General features: G+C 38.5%; 1 protein-coding gene across 1 annotated transcript in view; it reads right to left on the reverse strand.

Annotated features, from left to right (window-relative positions):
- The window catches only part of dnah9 (dynein, axonemal, heavy chain 9), a 117657-nt gene extending 100656 nt beyond the window's left edge, over positions 1-17001 (reverse strand). The window contains exons 1-19 of the mRNA XM_066704676.1: positions 16605-17001; positions 15340-15536; positions 14483-14641; positions 13961-14091; positions 13399-13610; positions 11975-12208; positions 9801-9968; positions 9233-9349; positions 8469-8619; positions 8046-8160; positions 7673-7741; positions 4276-4402; positions 3489-3744; positions 2868-3109; positions 2147-2282; positions 1863-2059; positions 896-1150; positions 500-669; positions 123-345 (exon numbers count right to left, since the gene is read on the reverse strand). Of these exons, the coding sequence (XP_066560773.1) occupies positions 123-345; positions 500-669; positions 896-1150; positions 1863-2059; positions 2147-2282; positions 2868-3109; positions 3489-3744; positions 4276-4402; positions 7673-7741; positions 8046-8160; positions 8469-8619; positions 9233-9349; positions 9801-9968; positions 11975-12208; positions 13399-13610; positions 13961-14091; positions 14483-14641; positions 15340-15536; positions 16605-16952 (3507 nt within the window). The 5' untranslated portion in view covers positions 16953-17001. The remainder of the gene's footprint in view (positions 1-122; positions 346-499; positions 670-895; positions 1151-1862; positions 2060-2146; positions 2283-2867; positions 3110-3488; positions 3745-4275; positions 4403-7672; positions 7742-8045; positions 8161-8468; positions 8620-9232; positions 9350-9800; positions 9969-11974; positions 12209-13398; positions 13611-13960; positions 14092-14482; positions 14642-15339; positions 15537-16604) is intronic.
- Positions 17002-17449: the final 448 nt, after the last annotated feature.

Below are 17449 nucleotides of genomic sequence, written 5' to 3' on the forward strand. Positions count from 1 at the left end.
AGACAGACAGAGATATGGAAAACAAACCTCCTCCAGGGAATCAGGGAGGCAAGCTACAACAATATAACAGTTGTACTCAATGTGAATATCATAATGAAAGAATAGAAATCTTAGGCACATACCTCCAACTGTTTGTATACCTCCTCAGGTAATTCCTGCTCATACGTCTTGAGTAACTCTATCGTGTGCTTGAGCGGCTCAAACATGTCATCTGTGGTGTTTTGCCTCTCTTTCAGTGCCATCAGATGTCCCATGATTTTCACCAGGCCATTGTAATCCCCTTCCTCCACCTTCTTGCTTAGTCCTCTTTCCGCCACTTTAATGAACTCCTTCAGGTCCGACAGGCTGCAGGAAACAAAACAGGAGACAAAAACTTTACAATAGCAGGCCTGGATTTAAACTGGATCCTGTGAACCGATCAGAGCTGTATAATTATTAGCTTTATATATTGCATTCTAATCTTACTCTTATTTACTCATTTATTTATTTAACATCATACCTGTTTGTTACGTGGTCGATGAGATGCTGTTTAAACATGAGGCTCCACCTCTTGATGACGTTCAGAAGGGCGCTCTTAAAGGGGCGAGCGTCCACCCTCATCCACCCATCGAACACACTGACAGGCTCCAGGCGGTTGACCTCACTGTAGATCTTCTCATACGAGTCGACCTTTTTAGATATATGCAGTACAATGAGAAAACCTGTCTGAACTGTTTAACTTTTTTTTGTGGGGGGGGCCCAGCTCAGTTGGGGGTAACTATCACAGCTGTTCAGTGCACTGTGGGGAAAACAATGTATGTCTCAACCTGGAAACAGCACTAAACCCACGTAGAAACAAGCTATTATTTTAAAACAATGAAGTCACAATCATTACAATAATCAGAACTTCACATACCTGCTCTTTAAACTGCTCCAGCGATGGAGGCGTCTCAGGTACCCCGTCTTCAGCGTGGGTCTCAATCTCCTCACTGGTGAGGACATGGCCGTACAAGAGGAACTGCCGTATGAACTCCTTCCTGTCATCCACATACAGGTATGAGTATTGGTCAAAAGAGTTGCGGTAGTCGCAGCAGGTCGACTGGACTTGCTGCACCCTCTCCATCAGACTCTGCCTCATGTTTGCTAGGTCTTCCATGTCTTCCATGTCAGCCTGCAGCAGCAATCAAGGCACCATTAATACACCACACTGCTCTGAACTTCCCTTTTAACCACTCAGAAAGATATAGGCCATGAGCCAGGATCAAGAAGTGCAGTTTGTACAGCTGGACCAGTGAGACAGGTATCTATTACTCAGGAAGTAATAGACGTAGGGAAGTGATTGGATTAGTATGAAAAATTAAAAGGTACGGACTGATGACTCTGAGAGTTTAGAAATACACCTTCTATTTTTTAAAATCACTGTTTGGTTTCTTATTTTGTAAAGCTTTATGTGTATTTGATCATTTTACCTTTTGTTAAATAGTATGTACAAATGCATAAACATGTACAAAGTGAAGATATTTCTGCATACATACAAATAAAAACAATAAAAAGGGTAAAACTGCATTTCTGAATCTCCCTTTATCCTTTGTGCAAACAGATTTGTTTAATCTATGGTAAAAACTTTTCATAATCTATAAATCATGACCTTCCAACTTTAAAAACTCATGGTGGAAAAATAATATTTTCTGTTACTCCACTTTACAGACAAGAACATTACATTTTAATTCCACGCTCCAGTAATCCAGGATAAATACTAAAGAATAAGGATTTGTATTTCTTCTTAACTGTTTTAAGAATGAATAAAAAATGTTCAATTTCAGTGTAAAACTGGTGAACCTTTTAGATTCTGTATCAAAATGAACTGGCTGTTGCAAAGGCACCTGGTAGTGTGGGAAGCTGCTATGTTCAGCAAGTCTCGGCACCAGTGAAGAAGTCCTGTAGATGTCATTAATGATGCCTTCCACAGTGTCAAAAAAGCCATCACTAGCACCAAACTCAAGAGAAGGGTGGAAGACCATGTCTGGGATGCACAGATCCAACTGTACTTCAAACAGCGGGGCCAGGCCAGCTTTTGGATCTGAGGGGGAACAAAAAAAGGTCAGGGTGTTCACATGTAATGAAAGGAAAAGCACTTTAATAGCCAGAAGCCTCTACTTTATCTTACCTGCATTGTCCAAGAGGAACTTAAGTGAGCACTCGATGCTGTTAAAGAATCCATCTATGACCATTTCATCCACATAATCCACATAGGCTTTCCACACATCAGAGGTAGGATCCACTTTGAAGAGGTCCAAATTCTCCTATCAGAGGGTGTGTTTAAGAAAGAGATGTTCTCCTTTATGTTTCAAGGGCAGGTAGTGTTATGATATATGCAATAAAAATAGTACCATACACATAGGAAGTCGCTTATGCATGTAGTTGAAACAAATCTCATAATTACAATTCTTATGCATACATCTAAAAGCATAACATTTATGATTTTCAATAAACCCAATTCCCAGGAGAATAGATTTTTACTTTTTCTAAAGCTACGAATCCAGATCTTGCTGTTTAAAAATATGTTACTGCAAGGGTAGAAATATTAAACCCAGTGATAAAGAAATATACACTACTTTTGGAACGTACAAGAAGCAGAACCAAGAGAAATATAATAAGATCTCAGAATGCCGTCAAAGCAATCACAGCATCTCTGAGAAGGGTTTAGTTTGATTGTTTGGACAACTGATTTATTGTGTGCGTGTTATTTTTTTTTAACACACGCAAAACTAATACTGCAGAGTCTGAAGCCATTAAGTTGATTTATACTGTGTGCCATCATAATTCCATAGCCAGGAGTTGTTTGTGGTGACAAAAATAAATACATGTATTTAAATAAACTCCAGTACCTTAATTAAGGAATGGATTTTGTCCCCCGAGTCTCTGATGTGGCCGTAACGCTTCTCCAGTCGCTCGGTCCTGTCCTCCAGGTTAAGGAGGGTGTCTTTCTTCCCCTCTTTCCTCTCAAAGATGGGAGAGACCCAGGTCTTCATGATGCTGTGAATCTCCTCCACGTTGTCTTTGGTTTTTTGAATTCGCCTTTCAAGGTCATGGACAGCATCCCGCACTTGTTGGATATAATCCCAGATTCCTGTTCGTATTTACAAGGAAAAACATGTTATAGTAACATGAAATGAAGCTTACATCCAGTGAAAGCCGCAATTAATCATTAATGCACCTTTAAAATATATAGGACAAAAATCAGCGCATATTGAGATGATTGTGCATCAATTAATAATGTTGTTCAATGACCAAATGATTTTCTTAAAACAACAATTTGCACTTCAGCACCACATATAAATATCAATATAGGTTGCTGCAATAAAATTCTGCTGGGACCTTTCACAGGATTTGTAGAAAGTACACTGTAAATCTGGGTTAATGATAAGAATATTCTTGCACAACAGAACATATACACTGTGGCATAATTTTAAAGTAAGCAATACTGATAAGAACGTGGCTCGTCTCACCCTCACTCCTCCAGTTCAGAGACTCCTCTGCCTGCTTCAGCTGATTGTCAATGTCCTGGAGTTGCCCCTCCACCAGAGGAAGCTCCACTCTCAGGACTGTCTGTATCACCTTGTTGTACCAGCTGGTGGCGAGATCTAAGTTGGCCACATACTTTCGGAATGACTCCCTGTTTTCATAGATGTCTGCCGCCGCGTCAGGGATCTTCTCTGTCTGTCTGGACTCCAGATATTTAACCTCTCTTAGCACGGACACCAACTGCAAAAATGAGCACACATTTGAGTTTTACTCTTTTGGTGTACATAATACTGGATGCTTTAATTATGTAAATGCACACAGTTTCAGGTGGCTGTGAGAGAGAAGGAGAAAATGCATTAATTAAGAAGGCATGTAGGCAGGTTATGATTTCTTGGGCTCAAAATGGTAATTTGAGAACCTACATTTCCTTGAATATCATTTAGTACATAAGATAATTAAGAGTCCAACAGGCTGACATTTAAAAATATATACTAAGTTTGTTCTTAATTCAACTGAAAGGCTTTTCTCCACAGATTTTTTTTTTTTTTAAGCATTCTTACTTTACAGCATTTTTTCACACCTGTCTAAAACTTTTGCACAGTACTATATATATATATATATATATATATATACACACACACACACATTTATTTTCAAATGCAATAAAGTTATAAAAGATATTATTTGCATGTGTAAGGATAAATATGATGCTGTAAATAAATGTGTTTTCTTGAAATGATGATAATTATTATAATAAATCATTCAGCCCACCTGAGCATCAAAATTGACAGTGATTAGCTTTGTGACAGGGTCTCTGGAGATGAGTGGCTTTGTCAGATTGTACTGAGATTTCTCCCCCACTGTCTCAGTCCAGATGTCATAGAGTTTGCAGGAGTACCTGAAAGGTGAGATCAAATCTTCATTCAAGGACTTTCAATCCTAAATCATCTTGAACTCACACAGCTTCCAATAAACTGCGATTATGAACACCACCCCATCGTGACATTTTTTCGGTACAGTCGGTACAAAGAAGCAGAGGAAAAAAAGAAAAAAGAAAAATTGTCTCAATAAACCTAACCGGCTGTAAATCAATGTGTTTTATGATAGAGACAGCATCGCAGTGAGCATTTGGTTCCAGAAATAAATCTCTCCCAATTTAATTAGCGTGGTCTCATGTTCTTTGGCATTCAGGAAATCCCTTCAGGGTGTTACAATTCTGTTTATTGTTAATCTGCCTTATTTTTGCTTGGTCATGTGTTAATTCAGATGTGGCATTTGTTCAAAATGTAAACAGGGCATCTATTTTCTATCCCTTCATCAGCAATATTTTAAGACTGTCACGTGGGCATCATATTTACACATGAAGGATCTGTTAAGTTTCTTTATTACAGGAGCCTAATTAAATATAAATAAATATTAAGAGTCCGGGTGATCTTTACAACGCTATTCAGCATGACAATTCTGCAAACAAACTTCAAAAGCAATAATATTATTTACCTGCATTGCAAGTCATGTAATTGCAACACTATTCTCATGACCATCCAACATTATCTACAATATTACAATCTAATATCTAAAACACTACTAAAGTTTAAGATATACAAGCAAATACAAGTAGCTGTGAGGAGACAAAGGCATATTATTTCAGAAGGTAATGTTCACTTCTGTCCGTGGGTTTTTGGAACAAACACAGCCATTCTGCCCAATGGGAAATACTGCTAAAATACGTGCTAAAATGAGGAAGAGCATGTTAAATAAAGGAAGGGATACATCATTGAAGACACACATTTTCACTTTAACTACAAGCTCCTTGGGAATATTGTGCCCTGAATGGATTTCTAAATACCCCACCTGCAGGCGTTCACCAAAAAAAACACACAAAAACTAACCTAAAAAATGAACAAAATCAGCTCCATTCTTTCTAATCAAAGATGAGGAAGACATACAATACGTCAGGTCTTTGAACTGTCATATCAATCTGTAAATAAACTGATTACAGGGCTCATATAAAGGATGTCTGTATTGCATTCTGGCCCTGATTTGTTCAGGTTTAAGGTTTATTCATCTAAAACTCCAGAACAAAAGCTATAGCAATCAAATGGCAAGGTAATAGTGATAAATCATACACCTCTTTGTCTGTTGAGAAGTAATGGCTGCAGATACAGTACATTTAATTGCCTTGACTTGGATCTTTTTAAAAGATGCTTCCTAACAAGCAGACCTAATTCGGCTGCATTGCAGGGGCAGTGCTGGGCCTGCTTGTTATTTCTGGACAGGGATACAATTCTGCTGTACAAGATTGCCAATATGAGACACACATTGTCTAGAAATTCTGTAATTTGTACAGAATGGGATATTGGAGCTATAAGCTCGGTATATTTTATGGTGCCATCACTCAAGCAATGTACAGAAGACAATTTCAAAGAGACAGAGAATATGAAGCCTGGGTAAACTGACCTACAACAAACAGCGCTATTGAATCTGTGCATGAACCAGGTTTAGAGTAAACGCTGACTAAGTACAATAGTTGAATAACTCAATTGTTTGAGAAAGTTTTATTCTGCACTTCAAACCATTAACATATTTCTTATCTCCAATTTGGAAACTTAATACTAACCTCAAAAGCCTTTGGTGCACAAATAATCATGGGAAAAAAACTGGAGACTGACCTCTAACAAATATAAATACAGCTCAGAAACTGACACTAAGACGATCCTTGATGACAATGTTATGGGAAAGCATAAAGGTGTAGGGAAGCCAACAGTAGCTTTAATTAAAATAGGAAATAATGCAGCATGGTTAATAATTTCACAAAATAAAACGAATTGCTGAAGTTCATATTTTTCCACTAACATTCAGGAATGCCAGTGAGGTTACACTGATGCTAATAAAACTTTTTTTTCAATTGCTCTAGCTTCACCAATTAGTGTTGATTGCTTTTGAAATTAGATTACATGTTTTAACGGTTTGTAACTTATTCTGCGAAAAATTACATTGGATGTAAAGCATTCCAATCACTTCCGAATAATAAATTAAAATGAAGTTTGCTTTTACTTTCTGTAAACCTTGAAATATACATTTGTTGCCACTATGTAATTCAATAAAGTATTACAAATACATTGCTCTACCTTTTAGTTTTGTATCCTTTATTTTACTTGGCTGGTTCACTGTGATAAGCAGTTGTGTTGTACCAAGCAACACCCAATAGTAGGACTGCCATCAATAAAGCACAGGAATAAAATTAAGGCTGAGGCCTTTTGTTTTTTTAAATGTGCACAGTATGAATGGGAAAGATTATGCAATTATACAACTCAAACTGTTAACTGGCTAATAAACCTTTGCAAATTCATAGAGCGTTGATACATTAAATGGAAAATTGAATTCATACACTATATTCAAACACTTATTATGGGTCAATATTTAAATCATTATACTAGAATTTATGTTACACTGCACACAATATGCTTTACAAGGTTAAAAACGATAAGTTAATTGCAAATCAGCAAAGGCTTTACCTTGAATTGTTTGCCAAAGACTGTAAAATATCAAGCTCTTACTTTCTTTTTTGTTTTAAAAATGCACTTTGTGATTCACTGCACAATGACAGTACAATATTAGGTTCATCAAAAAGCAACATATTGATTTGTTAGGCTTCAATACTTTAAAATCGTTACGTTCATTTCTTTACTTTTCACCTACTTGTGGTAATCTTTGGAGTGGCAAAAAAAAAAAAAAAAAAAAATTAAAACTGACTAAAACTAGGTCAAACTGAATACAAAACTATATAGCCAACCACAACTAAGAGTGAGGGAGATGGCATATCAAAATGTACTTTTAAAAAAGCACAATGTGGACGACATGAACAGGCGGCAGTGTGGAGTAGTGGTTAGGGCTCTGGACTCTGGAGTAGAGGTTAGAGGGTTGTGAGTTTAATCCCCAGGAGGGGGGTACTGCTGTTGTACCCTTGAGCAAGGTACTTTACCTATATTGCTCCAGTAAATGCCCAGCTGTATAAATGGATACAAATGTAAAAATAATGTGATATGTTGTAACAATTGTAAGTCACCCTGGATAAGGGTGTGTGCTAAGAAATCACATAATAATAATAAAATTACAGCTTGAAACCTAAACAGTGGATTGCAATCTATTGCACTGAGAGATTACTTACTTGTCAAGTAACTGCATCATCTCTTCATATTTCTGAATCATCCCTTTTCCTTGATCTGATTCCATACATCTTTAAAATAAATAAATAAAAACTAATCGTTAAAAGCATTTCATTTTTAATTTTCACTTTTCTTCTCAACTCCATATTGCAAGCTCATTGTGAAGGCAACAAGTAAGACTTTTTTGTATGGAGATTCACAACATTTGATCTATATTTCTTGGTGGTCTTTGGTTTGTGTAAGTCCCTGAACTGGGCATTGCAACAGACAGAGGGCTTGCACACGCACTACACACACGGATGCAAACTGACACTTTGAAACTAACTGCATTCGATTTAAATCTTCTAAATTAAAAAACAGCCTAAAGATACTCACGGGTGTGTGATATGCCTGAAGTTGCCAAACGGTACGTGAATTCGTTCCTGTAGTTCCTGAGCCCATCGCAGCCCACCAGCCACGGGAGGCATATTTTTATTTACAGGTGTGTAACCTAAGCAAAATATTGGGGAATCATTGGCCAGTTGCACAAAACGCAGTATTAAATAACACAGATATTCAATATAGATCATATATCCCTTAAATAAAAGCATACTGCCTTCAATGTGTGCACCCCTAAACCCAATGAACATTTCATGAACCACTAGAGGACAAACTTAAAGATAAATCCTACATGTTATTTTCCTTCACTAAAGACTGGGAGATACATAAAGCCAAAAGTGGTAAGGAGACTATATGGCCTATCTAAGTTAAGTTTGTCTTGACGTAACATTGCTTTCTGTTTCTCACTTACACACGTACCCAATTCTTGCTCTTTCTGCAAATGCCTGCTGTACAGCATCTTGGCACAGTCAAGCTCCCTATCAAACATGCTAATGAGGAGCGGGTATCTGTCATGGGCATCGGACGCTATTAGAGGACGTTCCAGCAGACTGCCAAACATGTCCAAGACCTGAAACAACAACACCTGGCCTCAATCTGGATACTATGAATCTGCACAGGTAAAGGTTTTTGTGAGCATCTTGAATTAGTACCTATATTGTGTTACTATATTTTCAACTATATAAAAGAAACAAAAAAAGTGTTCTTGACTTTTTAATTCTACAATGTGAAACCATGAAATTGGACAGTTTATAATTACTTGGTTTCCAGAGGCAAAATCTAAGTTAGTACAGTTTAATTTGCCTATCATACAGAACAAAAAGGACTAAGCATTTTTGAACATGTTCTTTAATTATACTCTTTAAACCACTCTGTTCATTATTTCAATATTGCCTGGCCTGTAAAAGTCTATACTTCAAATTATTTTAATATCTGTCTTGTTCATTAATACAATCACGCATCAATGGCTTAATAGTACTATCTAAGTGTCTGCTTTATTTAGCTAAAACAAAGGTAGTCCAAAGTTATCATCAGAAGACAACCTATTATGTATGTAATTGGAAGGAATGTGAATGTCATCTCAATGTGTCAATGTCTGACCATCTCTACTGTTTGTGCAAAGCGTCACTATGAAAAAAGATTATTCTCAACAAGGTACTGTTTCCTTGGTAACAGGAGCTAACCTTGAAGGCGTGCTCCAAGCCAGATGCGTCATCAAATGCCTGGCAGAAGACTGTTCCCAGCCGCCTGTCCATGTCGTCCACTTTGTGCTTAAAGTCAAAAACATCCGCCTCAAATTCCTAAAGGCAACAAAATGAGAGCCTGCATTAATAAATACAAAAGATGATCTGTATGTCTTAGAGCAATCACAACTGGTATCATTCCACCCATTCTTAAATGTATGTTTAGCAGAGAATTATTAGTAGTAGAACAGAAAGGAGAATTGTAATTGAATGTTCTTTTTGCCCTCTTCTTATGTGAAAACACTTACACAGGAGAGAGAAATCAACTAAAGAAAGTGACAATATTAATCAGTGAAGGCTGGATTTATTTTGGCGTTATCTGCAGGATATCCTCATTGAACTACGCTGATCATTCACATTGGTATGCTGTGCTTATTAAACTAATCAATTTGAAGGTCTTCACAACTTAAACTACAATTTATAATGAAGAATCATCCAGTTACAAGCACAGCATCTCTCTGCCACCCTGCCCTGAATGTTCTGTAGAGGCAGCAAAGATCCCACCCACCGTGTTGTTTATGTCCAGGCAGTCATATGTCCTCTCTGTGAAAACTTTGTAGATGTCCTGGAACTCCTCATACATGCTCAGAACCTGCTGGCTCAGGGCCTTCCCACGGACTCCACCAATCTCAATCTTCTCCAGCTTCATCATGTCCATGGTGGTCACTAACAGATCCTAAAGCCCAACACAGATGATAGAAACAATAAACACACTGTTAAACCTTGTGCCCGGCACAGAAGTGGCCACCTTTTTAATTACCTTCAGCGATGTGGGTCCCCAATTCCATATTATCGGACCCTCTCTGCGGAGACATTTACATGCAGTCACACCCTGTATGTGGCAGACCCAGCACAGTACGAGCAGACTGTGACAACCACAGCAGCAAATGCATTGTTACCCAAGAGAAAAATCTGCAATTCCTCCCCCTGTATCACACTGCACCAACTTATGACTCATACCTCAGTACAGCTTAGAACTGATTTGCAAAAGACAGTTGCAGAGGACATACAGAACTGTGCAAAAGTTTTAGGCAGGTGTGAAGAAATGCTGTAAAGTAAGAATCCTTTAAAAAAATAGATATGTTAATAGATTGTATTTATCAATTAACTAAATGCAAAGTGAACAGAAGAACAATCTATATCAAATCCATATTTGGTGTGACCACCCTTTGCCTTCAAAACAGCATCAATTCTTCTAAGTACACTTGCACACAGTTTTTGAAGGAACTCGGCAGGTAGGTTGGCCCAAACATCTTGGAGAACTAACCACAGTTCTTCTGTGGATTTAGGCAGCCTCAGTTGCTTCTCTCTCTTCATGTAATCCCAGACAGACTCGATGTTGAGATCAGGGCTCTGTGGGGGCCATACCATCACTTCCAGGACTCCTTGTTCTTCTTTACACTGAAGATAGTTCTTAATGACCGTCGCTGTATGTTTGGGGTCGTTGTCATGCTGCACAATACATTTTGGGCCAATCAGATGCCTCCCTGATGGTATTGCATGATGGGTAAGTATCTGCCTGTACATCTCAGCATTGAGGAGACTATTCATTCTGACCAAATCCCCAACTCCATTTGCAGAAATGCAGCCCCAAACTTGCTATGAACCTCCACCATGCTTCACTGTTGCCTGCAGACACTCATTCGTGTACCGCTCTCCAGCCCTTCAGCAAACAAACTGCCTCCTGCTACAGCCAAATATTTCAAATTTTGACTCATCAGTCGAGAGCACCTGCTGCCATTCGTCTACACCCCAGTTCCTGTGTTTACGTTTGCTTGGCCTTGTTGCCTCGTCAGAGGTATGGCTTTTGGCCGCAAGTCTTCCATGAAGGCCAATTCTGACCAGACTTCTCCAGACAGTAGATGGGTGTACCAGAGTCCCACTGTTTTCTGCCAATTCTGAGCTGATGGCACTGCTGGACATCTTCCGATTGCGAAGGGAAGTAAGCATGATGTGTCTTTCATCTGCTGCAGTAAGTTTCCTTGGCCGACCACTGCGTCTATGGTCCTCAACGTTGCCCGTTTCTTTGTGCTTCTTCAAGAGAGCTTGGACAGCACATCTGGAAACCCCTGTCTGCCTTGAAATGTCTAACTGGGAGAGACCTTGCTGATGCAGTATAACTAGCTTGTGTCTTGTTGCTGTGCTCAGTCTTGCTATGGTGTATGACTTTTGACAGTAAACTGTCTTCAGCAGCCTCACCTTGTTAGCTGAGTTTGGCTGTTCCTCACCCAGTTTTATTCCTCCTACACAGCTGTTTCTGTTTCAGTTAATGATTGTGTTTCAACCTACATATTGAATTGATGATCATTAGCACCTGTTTGGTATAATTGTTTAATCATACACCTGACTATATGCCTACAAGATCCCTGACTTTGTGCAAGTGTACATAGAAGAATTGATGCTGTTTTGAAGGCAAAGGGTGGTCACACCAAATATGGATTTGATGAAGATTTTTCTTCTGTTCACTCACATTGCATTTAGTTGATTGATAAATATAATCTATTAACATGTCTATTTTTTAAGTATTCTTAGTTTACAGCATTTTTTCACACCTGCCTAATATTTTTCACAGTACTGTATATCAATGTACACAGTACATTTAAATGTACATTTAACTTTAGGGAAGAAAAATAAATAAAAGAAAGAAAAACTACCTTAAAAATAAAAGAGTTCTGTACTCGCCTCAATTGTCTCAACCCTCTTAATGAAGCGTTCCATTCTAGTAAAGACCATCGCCGAGGAGAAATCCCACCCTTTCACCTCCTGGTCGGTTTTCTGGTACGTGCTCAGACTTGCCCTCCTTTCCTCATAGGTCTGCCTGAAAAGTCGCAAGATGTTCAGAGACTCGCGCACCTTGCTTAGACTCTCTTCCGCCTCACCTTTCAGAATGTCTTCTGGTCCTAGATAGGATTGAGCCTATGAGTAAAGGAAAGAGAAAGTAATTGGGGTGCACTGATATGTATGACAGTAAAGAAACTGGTTTAATATTCAGAGCATGACTTTCTCGTTAATATTGTTGTGAACCTGACACCTGCTGTGATCTGCAAATCCTTTGACCACATTCTTTCCCACTCTTTCATTTTGTATCTGCCAGGAAATGTATATAATTAATGGCCACATTCATTTGGAGAGGTGGGGTTTGTAAAGCTCAGTGGCTTTAATAATTGGAGCTAATGGGAGTAAACCAAACCACACAGCCTAATGCATGAAACTGTGGACCGAAGCAAGAGCACTGCAGATTACAAAATTAATGCGAGGACCGTAATGCTGCTCCAGCCCTTCACATCAAGCATGAATATGCAATAAAAATACATAATTGCCGGTGATACATCTAGAGCCGATGCAAGTGAGAGCCACAGTACAAGGTACAGTCTCTGTGCATTAAAAAAGGCCTACTGGTTTGTGTCTATTCAACTGTAAAAATAATTCACACATAAGAAATATAACATTGCATAGTATAGAGAGAAATGTCTACATATTTTCATATAACAGGCTAAAGAATGAATTGGCCATTCAATTTTAAATATCCAGGAAGAGAACAAAGTCTACAGAGATAAAGGAAATGTACAAGACCTGTCTGTACTTTTTCATGATAATAAGGACTATAGACTAGTCTAGAATCCCTCCCTTTCTTGGAAATATGCAAGACAAATTAATGCCAACTGAAGGCAGGAGCTCTTCAGCTAATGACCATGAAACCAGGTCAGAGCAGTCTGAAAATTACCCAAACTGAGCAATCACACTACTTAATGGAAAAGGCATTATTTTATGTCTTTTCTGCTTTTGTCTTAATCATAATAATTCCTGAACAATGCATTTATAAATCAAGCTGTCTTTACCGTTCTAATTCAACATAAAGAAAAATATAAGGTCACCAGATTGAACTGTTTCACACTAAGGGTGTAAATACTTACGATTACTGTATCTATGGAAATATGTACAAGTACCAATAAGAATATCTGTGTATGTAGATAAACATGTTTTAATTTGTTATATATATATATATATATATATATATATATATATATATGTGTGTGTGTGTGTGTAATTAGGTTAAACAATAACGATCCATTAAACAATCCTGAAGGCCGAGCTCAGACTCCCACCTGCTGTATGAGGAGGTTGCAGATCTCCTGCAGCAGCACTATAATTCTTCCTGGAGAGCTGTAGTGCTTCGAGGACGCCCACAGAAGACACACCATGTGCATCAGAGGGTTAATGAGCGCCTTAGCCTCATTAAACTCCACATTCTCTATATCTTCAAAGTAGCGCTGGAGAGGCTTGAGGTGAATATTGATGTCTCTGGCCTCTGCTAGAGCTAGAAAAGCGCAGTGAGAAAGGCAAAGGGGTCAATGATATGCAGCTTAATCCCCGATATTTTGTTAGAAATTCACAAGCTTTTCTTTTTTTGAACTAAAATATTTTTAAAGGGACATTTCTCTTCCTTTTTTGTGCAATGCCATGAGTGGGGAACCAAAAATCACATGATATATACGAAGGCCAGAATCACACCTCCTGTCTGAAATTGAGTGCGTCACATCTGAAACTGAGTTCAAAGTGAGTTGGGGTTCTTAGTGTTTTTAATTTTTTTAAGGAAACAGACTTGGAGATTTCGTTCAGGGGATGGTTCTTGGACAAGTTTGTCCAGCACAAACACAGTGAGCTCACCTGCCACAACATCATGGAACATCTCTTGGAATCCAGGGTAATAGCTGCTTTGCATAAGTTCCAACAGCTTGGCCATTTTAGATACCTTCGAGGACTTCAGCTGGTCATGAATACAGTCCAGATCCGCAAACCTGAAGTCAAAATAAGAAAAAATACTTAATTTAAGATAAAAATATATAACTCATCACTCATAATTATAATCTGAAGCTTCAAAGGTAAACTACAAAAAATAGCAATAGCTTAAAATGCATAAAATCTGGTAACAATTGAAGTGGTAAACGGTATTGAGATTAGTTACAATGTAGGTAATCCCTAACTGCTTAGTTATGATACATCTGAAAGTATAATCACATAACACACAGAATTACACGTTACCTATCTATACTGTAAATAAACTGTAAGCGTATCAGTAATTCTTCACTTAGTATTATCTTCAATGTTAAATAACTTTTCAAAAATGCGTTTATATATAGCATATGTCATGTAATACATTAGCCTACACTTCCAATGGAAATCTTGTACCTGTTTTTCCAGAAGCTTAATTCCACATGAGGTGTTGGGTTTTTGCCTTCTAAGAGAGGTTCAGCAGAATCTTTCTTCAAAACCTCTCGTATCTGGTGGCTCCACTCTATCACTGTGGACTCGATGGCGTGTAGGAGGCCTTTGTCCAGTAAATCTCCGCTGTGTGATTGAAATCAGAAGGACAATCGTTACCTGAAAGCACTGTAAAAATAAACAGATAACATTCTCTCTGCAAGATCCAACAATCCAAATGGCGGGGTTATTAAATCAATTCATTTAGAGCCTTTATGACACCATTTGAATTCGTTTTTTTTTTCTGCAAGACAGGAATATTTGTATTTTTGTGTAAAATGTATAAAAGGCACATGTAAGAACAGAGGAAAGTAAAATGTAGTGTTTTGACACATTACAATAAACTTTTGTGTTTATAAAAAAGGCAACTTCCCAATAACAATATGCTAGAATACCAAAAGCAATTGCTGTTACAAGGCTATTGTGGTTTATCCATTACTGACTTGTTTTTAGTTTTTGAAAATGGCACACTTCTACAATCCATCACAGAGACCAAGAATCCATTCGGAAAAACAAAACTGGTGTTTTAAAGGACATTTCCCTTTCTTTTTTGAAATTACAGCTTGAGATTAAACTTCTTGTCTCTGCTGTGCAATCACACGCTCACTTCGCTGAAAACAGCATGGGGCTCTTCCTTACACTCATCTGCAAGTGCTGCTGATAAAATGAAACCTGATTAATAACAAAAATATGTGTTCATGTGAGGCGATGTCAGGTGGGAATTGCTGTGGTGTCAAGAGCTACATAATCAAAACTCAGAACTGAACGAGGCCAGCATTGCTTACCTTTTCTCTGACTCGTAGGCCACACGCTCCACTTTTTCTGCCCCTGCCGGCAGGGGAAGCAAAGTTTTTCCTCTGACCTGCCCGACCATGACAAACACACTGCTCTTCAGAGAGTGTATGTGTCGCTTAACATCCTGTGACACCACATGTGGCCAGTCACAGTGGTTTCTGTCGTCGGACAGGATGGGAACAACTACCTTCAACAGCAGCATAAGGAAGAAGGGTTTGTTTAATTGGTACGTGTTTAAAGAAACAAAACTAAATCATTTTCAGGGCATTTAACACTTTTTTAAATTGTAAATTATTTAATTTAGGCCTAAATTCTACATAGTACATAGATGATACTTTGCTTACCATGGAAAACTTCAGTATTCCTTTTTCATAAAGGGCAAAATGATTGTCTATAAGGGTATGCAATGTTAAAAAGTGGGCTTCAAAAGGCTATGTTTCAAAAAATGTATATGCATTGCTACCGGTTTAATATAAATGTAATAATGTCACATAACTGAGCTGTAGTGCCTTGCAGTGTGTCCCACAGAAGTAAGTAAATAAATGACTCAAATTTCTCTTTTCATTGTTCAGTTTCTAAAGACTCCCATCATAAAAAGATCTAGTTATGTTCCTGTCAACACCATAGCCACCAAGCAAGTTCAGTGGTAGCTTACAGGGAGATCAAAGTTAGTTTTAAGAAAATGTCTCCATTTTGAATTTTGGACACATTTGACAAAACTATTTGTTTGATCTCTGCTGTGAGTGGAGAATACATTCAGTACCTGAGGCTCTGTGTTAAATACCATGGGATTTGAAAAGAAGAGGAAATGAAGCTGCTATTTTTGCCCTTGTTTTGTGTGTGTGTTTGTTTATGCAGACCGTGTAAATACAGTTCCAATCAAAACTTTTTTTTTTTTTTTTGGGGGGGGGCATTTTATTTTTTTTATATGTTTTGTATAACTTCTTTCAAAAAATAGTATGCAGCATTAAATCCAACCCAGGCTAATACATATTATGCAAAAGTACACAAATGTGGATTTATTTGACACACTGCGGGAAGTCAAGTCGATTTCATGAGATTGCAAAGCGCCAAAGAAAAGTGCTGAAGTATAGTCCTGTCAGTTATAAATGCAACGTTATAACAATCCCCAAGATCAATTGCAACGGCTCTCCCACATTAATGCAGCCTCTCAGCTCATGATTTTAAGAAGCATTCAAAAGGTAACGGCCACAACTAAGTACCAGCACTTTGTCCAGACTGCGCACAATCTTACCTGCTCCACAAACACAGACAGCTGCTGCAGCGGGTCACTCGACAGCTCTCCATAGGACAGGTGACTTTTGACGGACTCCGCACTGAGGGGCTCTTTGCACCGCTTGCAAAAGTAAACGGCCTTATTCTTGCTGCCGGACGGAAAGCGGTGCGAGGGAATCAACAGTCCGGCTGCGTTCAGAGACACGACCAGGACCCTTTGCTCAGCCCTGTCGAGAAACTCTTGGATGATCTGCCTGTACTCCTCGGTGCCCACACACTTTTGCCAGCGATCGGCCTTCAGCTTCATAGTTTTTAATACATAGTTTTGGAGAAAATCATATCTCTTGTCCGTGAGAGGCTCCCCCATGTCGGCGGCTGCTGGTTCCCTCGGCCGCTCAGTGCAGCGTTCCCTTAGAAACTGTGTTTGCGGGCGGCGCCGCAGGGAGCGCTTTGATTTGCGGCTCTTTCTCTCTGCGGGGGTTTGTGGATGCATTGCTTAGTAACTGGCCGTTTCGTTTTACTTGTAATCCTCAATTAAAGATGCAAGTTAAACTTTAAACTCCGTGTCTGTTTAACTGCGACATGTTGCCTCCATGGAGAAAAATGCAGATACACTGTAACTCTGAAGTTGGTTAACTTTTTGTATTTTAAATGCACTGAAATTGTACTGCTGGGGAAAAAACACTATAGTCGTATATTTGAGTATAAAATAAATTAGGACTTTCTTTTCTCCAGTTTCGTTCATTGCAGCACCTGTTTTGCAGCAGCCAATCACGATACTAAAACGGCCCTGATTTCTTTAAAGCATGGGACTACAGAGTAACACTTTATTAAACTCCAGTTTAGTCAGCTTATAGTTGGTCG

This window comes from Amia ocellicauda, chromosome 5 (genome assembly GCF_036373705.1).
Source record: "Amia ocellicauda isolate fAmiCal2 chromosome 5, fAmiCal2.hap1, whole genome shotgun sequence".
Taxonomy (NCBI): domain Eukaryota; kingdom Metazoa; phylum Chordata; class Actinopteri; order Amiiformes; family Amiidae; genus Amia; species Amia ocellicauda.